General features: G+C 40.8%; 1 protein-coding gene across 5 annotated transcripts in view; it reads left to right on the top strand.

The window, feature by feature from the left end:
- The first annotated feature begins 669 nt into the window (after positions 1-669).
- Positions 670-10227, top strand: part of LOC107665110 (C-terminal-binding protein 2-like) — a 29316-nt gene continuing 19758 nt past the window's right edge. Inside the window, exons 1-2 of one of the 5 annotated variants that reach the window (XM_016455866.1) lie at positions 670-754; positions 907-1748. In XM_016455866.1, coding sequence (XP_016311352.1) covers positions 1007-1748 — 742 coding nt within the window. In that variant the 5' untranslated portion in view covers positions 670-754; positions 907-1006. Of the gene's footprint in view, positions 755-774; positions 3144-10227 lie in introns of those variants that run through there. The other 4 variants (XM_016455863.1, XM_016455862.1, XM_016455865.1 and 1 more) reach the window with 4 other exon arrangements.

Below are 10227 nucleotides of genomic sequence, written 5' to 3'. Positions count from 1 at the left end.
GCATTTGCGTAGCTCTGCAGGCATTGCTGGCCCATCATAGGATTATTGTTCAATCAGGATTTGACGTTTCCTGACAGTGCTACACGATTCTGCCCTGCTGCATTAGATCTGTATTAGTTTCACTGGCCCGCCCCACTGGCCCATCTCTTGGAGTCCAGCAAAGACCGCCTGCTTAATGCCAGCTGGCCAGGCTTTTGAAAGAAGCACAGACCACCTCAACCATTGGCATCAGGTAAGCGTGTCCATGACAGCATGTGTTCCTGTCCAAAGGGATTTCATTATATTCATTATCATCAGGGACACATTTTGTGTGCATTTGCATGTGACGTCACAAGGGTGAAGAGTGGATTTAAGCTGGCTTTATTTGGTCTGTAATCCCTCATAGCAATCTGAACAAGTAAAATGTTCGGAGTTGGAGCGGATCAGCTTCGCTGGATTATCACAAGCCCCTGCCTCCCCCACACCAACCCTCCCCTTGTAAAAAATGTCCTTCCTGTCTCTCTGTTTTCTCTCTTATTCTTTCCCTCTGTCTGTTCACGCTTGTCGCTTTGCATTGCCAGAATGGAGTAGTCAGGCAGGCTTTGACTACCAACGTTATTTGTGAGAGTGCTTGGTGTCCTCTTTCCTGCTTCCATCACCACCAGCAGTATTCCCCAGATTAATTATTCACCGATCGCCAAGCAAGAGGAGCCATTTGAGCCAGTCCTTGCCACTGTGATAGAGACGGGAGACAGAAATTACAACTGGACCTCAGGTGAAAAGCAATATTTCTGTTTTAATTTTTTTCTTTCACCTTCCTTCCTCACACCACTTGACAACATCCTGCAACTAGAAATTTAAAGGAAAACCTTTCTCATTTTTCTTCCATGTGAGTAAGGTATATCTCTTCCTTATGTTGATCTCCAGTAAGCAGTTGCCAATCGGCCGCTCCCAGAGCTGGGACACGCTGGGTGGGAATGAGGGTCATTGGGAGCGCAGTGACAGTGTTTACGAGCAGCAGGCCCGGATGGCTGGTCGACGCAACTCGCTGAGCTACGGAGCGGATGTGGGAGGGGGATGGTATGAGCCATCGCCTGGACTGCGTCCCCCTGACCTGGATTTGAAACGGGAGCAAGACTCCTACCAGGAATCTCTTTACAATCAGGGATATTTGGATCGTCCGGACCCCCGTAACATAAGAAAGAGCTCCGTTCCTGAGTTGAACAGCCATTACGACCGGCCACCCATGGCTCACCGTGGTTCCCTGCCACCCCTCGACTACTATCAGCAAGACTTAGGCATGCCACCACGGCCATCCGAGGGTTTTTATCGTGGAGAGCAACCTCATTCTGTTAATAGGTCATCTTCACATTATGGAATGATGGCTGGTCCTCGGCAATTCTGGGAACAGAGCTCAGGAGGTCGGCCTGGTTCTGCTGCCCCAACACCTGGCATACCTCCTCCCCCACCTCCAACTGCTCATGACATAGGTCGTATTTACAGAGAACCATCCCTGCCTGGACCCCCACATGCTACTCCTGGCACCAAAATGATGCAGGATGGGCAGTGCATTCCAAGTCGTGCACCATCTCCAGCTCATTATATAATGGAGCCAAATTCTCCCCGTTATGGTGCTGAGCCACCTGCCTCTCTAAACAGCCATTCAGTCTACAGTGATGTTAACGGAAGGCCGATTGATCCTCATCAGCCAACCGCCACCTGCCTGGTAGTTGAACCAGTTGCTCAAGGAATGGATGGAACTGCCCGAGGTATGGTCATGCATCCGGAAAACCCCTCACCATACACCATACAACAGCAAGCCCAACAGCAGGCTCAACAACAAGCACAGCAACAAATGCAACAACAAATACAGCAACAGCAAATGCAGCAGGTTCAGCCAGTGCAACAATTGCAGCAAGTTCAGCCAGTGCAACAAATGCAGCAAGTTCAGCAAATGCAGCCCATTCAGCCAGTGCAGCAAGTTCAGCAGGTACCACAGTTTCAGCCAGTGCAGCAAGTTCCACATGTGCAACCCGTGGCACCCCCAAATCCTGTCTATACTCCAGCACCCCCTATAGCTGCTACCCCAGTAAACACTCCAAGTGTGGCCACTATTCGTGCTCCGTTACCTCAAATTCCTGCTCAGCCTTTTACTGCTCCTCCTCCTCCCACTGTTCCTCAGATCCCAGTGGCTCCTGTAGACCCTAAAAAAAATGCGGACCCTGAGTTTCTGGCATTGCTGCAAAAAGAAGGCCTCTCAGAAAGCACCATCACCTCTCTACTGCAGCAGGGCTTTGACTCCACTGCAATGCTGGCTGTTATGGAGGAAAATGATGTGCGTTCAGTGGCTCCAAACTTGGGACAAGCTCGGGTTCTGTCGCGTGTTGTGCTTGGTTGCAAGCGACCACCTGAAATCCTTCCTGCTAACCCCCTGCATACCAATGCTCCGGTCCGTGGCAGATCCAACAGCTTTAGCCATCGCAGTGACAGTTACGTGCATCAGCCGCCACCCTTGGCTCCGGGCATGGAGTCCCAGTATATGCAGCCACCCTCTACCCCCATGCAGACTATATCTCCAAGGATGGGTGAAGGTTATAGTCACAGACCCAGCAGTGCTCCCTCCCAGCATCTTCTTGAGACCAGTGGGTATCCTGGAGCCAGGTCTGCAGGAGCATACAGTGGTGCTGTGGTTCCAGTCCAGCCTCGTGCTTTATCAGGCTACAATCCTCATGCTGGCTTGCCCATGCCACCTATGACTGCAATGTCCCAACAGGTAGCTATTCCATCACATCTACCAGGAATGCCACCACAAATGGCAGCTTTGCCAGCCCCAATCCATGCAATGCCACAGCCATTGCCAGCAGTTCCCCAACCAATGACTGTGCCTGCTTTGGCACCGCAGCAGGCTCCGAAGGCATACACCACCAACTATACTGTACCAATGGAGTTGATGAAGAGGGATCGGGGCTTGGCTACAATGTCACCCATGCCTAGTCCCCATGTAAGCCCACAAGTAATGCGCAAGGCTGGAGTGTCCTCAGACAGAGCCCTAGTACCCGTTGGTGGTGCCTTCCCAGGCCAAAATGTGAGTCTGTCTAATCAGAAGCTCAGCCGGCGTACTGGACCTCCGGTCATTGTCTCCACTATGGCATCGCCAGACACAAGTAAATGAAAGCCCTCTTCCATTGCCGCCTTCATGTTCTCCTTTTTTCCTCTCCTCCACCCCCTCCAGTGCTTCAGCTCCTAACTGTCTGTGTCAGAGTGAGCATGTGTGAATCATACGGTTGTAGGTTCATTAATTCAAGTTAAATTTCTCCCCTTGAACTTCACTTTTAAGAAATGCTACACAAAGAAACCTTCTTTGAAGAATAAACAATTGTTTGTTTTGTTGTTGAAATAGTAATGTATTGAGTTGCTAATGATGTTTCTAGATGTTTTCGTAGCAAGGCTCAGCTTATTTTATTAAATATTATCAAAGCTTATGGAACTAGTTTGTTTTGTGATAGATCAAGTTCAGCTTTCTTTTGTACATGAAGGCTTAGCAAAGATGAATTCATTTAGTGTGTCATAATTCATCATCTTTTTATACCTTGTCATTGCATAATTACATACCACTAAATATTGAATTTCTGTAGTCTAGCACAAGCTCCGTTAAAAAGTATGGTAAATTGTGCTAAAATGTGCAAGCATGTTTTCATTATGTTGCCTTGTGGTTCAGTGGCCTGTTATATTATTAGTCAGTCACATTTTTGCAGTATTAGTCATCATCAGCTTCAGGGGTGTCAGTGACTTAGATTGTGTTTTATTTTGGCTTGGTATTCTGTATTACATTGCTTTTATGTATGTTCTGTAGTAGGTGTATCTAAATGGATTTGGACTGACATGTTTTATTTTTATTTTCATGGTTTGTCTTTGCTAATTTAAACCTCTGTCACTATCTGCCCGTCGCAGCTGATCTGTTTGACTAAGATACCGTGAGTGAAGTGTAGCTTGTCAGTTAGCGGTAGAGCCCTTTGATACATGTTTGAAGTGAATTGTCACCTTTGAGCCATACACAAGCAAGATCAGAATGATGGAATGGACCAGCACAGGGAGAGAACGACAGTTTAGTTTTTTGCCAAGCACAAACTTCAGTAGGAAATTTCCATTGTGAGAATCAACTGAGCATGTAGCCTAGTTTTTCAATTTATAGTTAACAGTGACATTACTTACGTGACATTTAAGAAAAACATTTTTCATTGTTATAATGCAAAAAATATCCTTTTCATTATTATAATGCGAAAACATTTTTATTAGCATGAAATGTCACAATGCAAACATTGCTTTATTTTCTTTTATGCAAAATATAAATATTTTTCTTTTGATTTTGGTGTGAAATGTGACCGTTTTTGTGGGATTCATTCAAATGTTTTTGCAGGACTTATGTTGATGCATGTCTTGCAGATCGTGCTAAAGACTGTAAAGGATCATATTTCTCTGTTCTTCAATCCCACCTGGTGCAGCTGGTGTAAGAGACAGTTTCCAGCCCACATTGGCTGTTTCAGAACGATGACCAATGACTGCACCGAGGGGGAGGGGAGGCAGCACAGGGAGTTTTATTCTGAGCCGAAATGGAGATGCAGTGTCAGACCCCGGCAGGAAATTAAACAACACATCACCGTAGTCAGGCTAATCACATTGTGGTGATAGTAATCAGAGTGTATGGATATGATTGGAGAGCCTCTGGGGTGGGAGAGAAATGAGCGGTGATAAACATTATTAAAGGCTGACTGGTTCAGTGCCTGGTGAGCAAGCGGCTTCAGTAGGGTTGGGCAGTATGACCAAAATCACAGTATGAGTTATTATATTTCATGGTAACAGCATGTATCCCAAAATAGTTATTAGTGCTTGAAATCCAAGGAAGAATGGTTTATATGTTAGATACGTGTAGAAAATACTATTTTTTGGATAATCTAGTGGATTAACTACTTAACTACTAAAGATAAGGTTATTTATAACAAATAAGTCTGACATCAGTGCAAAAACAGTTGTACATTATAAAATACTTAAGTTAAAAATAAATTATTCAAAACATTTCCACCATGTAATTGATATATATTGACACATTTCTGCTGTTATTCTCTCGACTATGCAGTGCATTTAGATATTTGAAGGATTGAAAAATTTAGCTGTTTGATGTGTTGTATTGCAGTGTAAATGTGGACTAGTCAAAGGTTTAAGTACTGGTTGACCTACCCATCCCTCGAAAAGAGTACAGATAACATCGTAATCTTTTACGACTGACTCTAATCCACGGCTTCCTCATGCATCCTCTCGTTTCGTTTCTCTTTCAAAGGCTTCCATTTCCCTTTGTATCTTTTTCCTCCCTTTGCTTCTGTTACACCTTCCCTGCCGTCTCACTTGAGTTAATGGGTTTAGCTGGCTTTCGTTCCATATAATGAAACCATTTCTCCAGTGCCCCAGTCATCTCTGACTCCAGATGTTTCAGGTTGGATAGAGTCAGAGTACATTGCTCATGTCCTAAACATCTGTGAAAACCCCAGCGGGCAAGAATATGAGCGCTTCTCTTATGAACAACAAAGTCATTTGCATGTGGGTGATGGTTGTTTGTTTAGCCAGTAATTTCGTCTGCTAATGCACAGGCTGAAGAGGTATTCCTTAATTGTGTGTTGCTAGGTGACTTGTTTTTGGTAGCGACGACTGCTCTGATTTTTTTTTTTTTTATTATAATTGTTATTATTGTGCCATCTCTTTTAGAAAGCATGCACATACACCATCATTCTTTCTTTACGGTCTAATACATTTCAATGAACTGATCTGAAAAGAGCCTGCTTCCTTGTTCCTTGACCATGTATGGTCATTCTAAATGCCCCCAAGACTAATTGTGTCTATATATGGACATGCAGGGACAACCCTGGCAGAAGACCTTCCTTTCTAGTAAGAAGGGATTACGTAGCCATGGCGATGGGTGTCCGGGTCAAGCCATATGAGAGTTTTCCAGGTCAGGTGTGTCCATGTGTTTGTGTATAGTTGTTTGTGTTTTATTGTATCTGAGGTATTATTTGATATTGATTTTGTTGCTTTGGAAGTTCTTTTAGAAAGAGAGCTCTTAGCACCGAGCGTTTAGAGTGATCATCCTGTAGTCTGGGATAAGCTGCTCCTGGTCATGGATCAGAAGCATTACGCTGAAAGGAGGCTTCATGGTACGCTTTACTCTAGTGCAGGCTGTTTAGTTAAGCTACTTCATTCTAGGCCACAGTGTTTCTGTATGGTCGCAGGTGACTGTTAGTGCTAAAAAGCTACAATTGAACTAGATTTGCATTTTCTGAAGGGAATACTAGGTTCTGTGTAATCAAATGCAGCCACTTTGCCCCACTGGCTTGACGATCAGCATGTGATTGTTTTAGTTTTAATGAAAGAGAATCAGTATACTTTCATTTTTAGTGTAAAGGTGGCTATATGGTTAAATATATGCAAGGACAAGGCCAATCACAATTCAGTATGCAGATACTGTGGTGATATCATCAGTGTTGTTTACTTTTTGAACCTAGCTAACTATAGCTTGATAAATAGATGGCACATTTAAGGCTAAATTTCAAAATACCATTTGAATTGACTAATTGTTACTTTTCTGAACACATATCATTGTAATACTATGATATTATTAGGAGTAGCATGTTGCATACCTTGGTAAATTAATGTAGAAATGATTCAGTACCATGGTATTGATCAAATAATTTGATGTATGATGTATTGATTTGTATATGTAAAATATATGAATTTATGTTTATTCCAGTAGCTAATACGGTGCAGATATATACATATCTAATAATTTAATAATTGCAAATGAGGTGCTCAGAAAATGATGACATTAAAAGAATACTTATTCTACTCAAAATTCAATTAGTTCAATTCAATAATCTCATAGTGACCAAATACTGGTTTATGAATCGGCCTAACACTCATGGTATCTGATACCATTCCTGTACCATACTATTTTTTGTAAGGATTGATACTTTTTGATTTAGAACTCTATTTATAGTTACTGAAGAAATATTACAATTTACATGTATTTTTGAATGTTTGCACTAAAAAAAAAAAATGGGCTCCCTTGAAACTATTTTCAATCAAATTGCTAGTAAATTCCACAAATTGGACATTGGACATTTTGAAATAGAAAGACTGAAATAGTATTTTCTTGTATTTCAGTAATGTTTGTTTTATTTATAACTTGTTGATGTCGAGTAAAATTGTATTCATATTACAGGTTTATTTAGTCTTGACATGACTGTCCAAGAAAATAAAGGTGGCTGGTACAGCATAAAAATGACTTGTTCGCAGTTGGTGTGCAATAATCTGAAGAAATTTAATCAGTCTCTTAGGAAATTTGGAGGAAAATCAACATGGAGTAGGAAAAAGAGAGGAAACAATGAATGAGAATGAAGGGCAAAAGACGCTCAAACCCAAAAGTCATTTCAGTGCCGATTTGTCCAGCTCAGCATATTCATTTACTGTGGGTTTCAGAAATTAAAGGAGAAGACAGAGAGAGAGAATGAAAGAAAAGAGATTAGAGAAGTAAAATCCCACTAGCCATCTGTGCAGGATGGGCCCAGTGGGAAGGGGGGGGGGTCTGGGTTAGCGCTCTCCATCAGAACATAATCCTGCAGAAATGAATGAATGCGTGTACTGTAATCCCTGTCCGCAGCAGGACGACTCATCTGACCTGTCTCTGACATATAGAACTGTCCCACATCATGGCATATTAGCATTAAAGAATCAGAAATGGGTGTGATGTCGGTTTGTTTGAACGTATGAATAATCAATTTGCCCTGGTGTGCAGCATGCAGACGAGAGCTGTATGTAAACAACTCGCAGCGTCTGATATTTCCTACTTCATAAAATGTTAAACAACTTGTAAATCACTTATGCTGTAGCATTATTTATTTGTAAATGGCTTTGGATAACAGCATCTGCTAAATTAATACATGCATTGCATGTTGCATGTATATGCAGTTCACTGCATTAGTCTGTGTACACCTTAAATCTGCCTTTTTTGTGTGCATACTAAATGTTTGCACAGAGTCACCGAGAACAGATGCTGAATGAATAAATGGGTGTCAAACTAGGGTTAAACTATAAGGATGGGCTGATAGAGAGTGAGTTTCTGGCCAGTTAACAGAAAGGTCACTTGCTTTATTGGGCCAGTACTGTATCATAGTATTATCTGTGTCTCATATATACTGGATTATCACAGTCTCATATATGCATGTGGATTTTTTGCATCGCAGACATAAATATTTGATTTTATGTGATGTATTCAACATTGTTGTTGCAAAATCTGCTGAACTAGTAGGTTGCATATTTGTCTGATAGTCTTGGAAGCATTAGTTATTGCCAAAATGCCATTGTCTTCCAGGAAAAGATTTTTTTTTTTTTTTACATTTATTGCTCCTATAGCTGTATAATTTTTTAGTATTATTGCTGATTAAAAACAGATTGTTTTAACTTGTTTGAAAAACAACAAACATCATGATTAAATAAAAACAAATATACAAATTATATAATTTATTTATTAAAATGATATAAAATTAAAAAGAAATATGATATATTACATAATTGAATTAATAATAATTAATAATAATTTATGCATTTAGCAGACGCTTTTATCCAAAGCGACTTACAGTGCGTTCAGGCTATTCATTTTTGACCAGTATGTATATATGTAATAATATAATGTAATATAATATATGTATTATTATAAATACATGTATTACATATATGTATTATTATAAATGTAATAATAATGTATATATGTTATAATATATTATAATATAATATATGTATTATTATAAATCTAGTAAATAAAAATATGTTCTAAAGCATTAAAAAGCATGAAAAAAGGGAAAAATAATACAAATTATAATTTTTGTGGCCTGTGAAAATATTGGGAGGGCAAGGAACAAGTCTACCAAGTAGGGATCAAGAACGGAAATAAAGACGCAGTGGACGGTTCATCCTGATCTGAGCGTATGATACAAGTCCAGCCGGCTCGCGCGAGCCTCATTTCTTGGCCTGTTTGGTGACCACGTTCCTGGGAGGAGTCACTGGACGACTGGAGTTTGGCTTCTTCTTCTCTGCCGGCTTCAAAATCTGCAGGAGCAGAAATCAACACGTCAGGAATCGGAGAAAAACAAACTAGTGAATGAATTAGGGCTGCTCGATTATGGCAAAAATCACAATCACGATTATTTTGGCCAATATTGTAATCACTATTATGAGGGGGCCATATGACCAAAACTTTACATGAGTGATTTATTTAAAGATAGTGATACCATATCAAATATATATTTCCTGTAAATAAGGTTGCTATGACATCTACATTGTAGAGACCAGCGGAATTTCAAACAAACAAACAAAAAGTCCTAAAAATTATTGAAAATAATGAAACTGTCAGTAATAAAAAAGAAAAGGACAAATACAATAGAATAAAAAGATAAAAATGAAGCAAACTGTGCTTTAAAGGGGGCATAACACACACAGTTTCACCCAATCTCATGTTAATCTTGAGTTCCTATAGAGTAGTACTGCATCCTTTATATCTCCAAAAAGTCTTTAGTTTTATCATATTTATAAAAGAAAGATACAGCTTTACGATTCTCTGGAAAAAGCCGAGCTCCTGGAGGCGTGGGCGGAGCTAAAGATTGACGAGCACTTGAGCTCCACCTGCCAACAAAATACAGACATTTGATGCAGTTTCACTTACTGTCTGCAGTTCTGAATGCTTGAGAAATGAATAATCAAATGTAAAATAAAACAGCATAGTCTTCACTGAAATGAATAATCAAATGTAAAATAAAACAGCATAGTCTTCACTGTAAGAATTAAACTTTTTTGTTTCTTATTAAAGCTACAAAAGTCCTTCTCTCAAGAGCAGTGTGTGATTTTGAATTTGTCTTTTGTTGTTTGATTAATATTAAGCACACAGTCGCAGCAGGAAAATAGCCCGCTGTCACTTTAAGAGCCACACGGCTCCAATTTACCGTTACATGCGTATTTACTTCTTTGGAGACATTCTTCCCGAGCGAGTCCCGTGCAGCGCTGCCGCCGGATGAAGCGCGTTGATGGGTGCGATCTCGCTCTCGCTCTGGTCGATGTGTGCGCGGGCGCGTCCTTCTGGGAGAAATGCCCATATAAGGAGTTCCACCCTCGTCTACGTCATGAAGAGCCACGATCGAAAAAAACTCTCCG

The sequence above is a fragment of the Sinocyclocheilus anshuiensis genome, unplaced genomic scaffold (genome assembly GCF_001515605.1).
Source record: "Sinocyclocheilus anshuiensis isolate Anshui unplaced genomic scaffold, SAMN03320099.WGS_v1.1 scaffold575, whole genome shotgun sequence".
In the NCBI taxonomy this organism is placed as follows: Eukaryota; Metazoa; Chordata; class Actinopteri; order Cypriniformes; family Cyprinidae; genus Sinocyclocheilus; species Sinocyclocheilus anshuiensis.
This window is presented reverse-complemented; position numbering and strand designations above follow the sequence as displayed.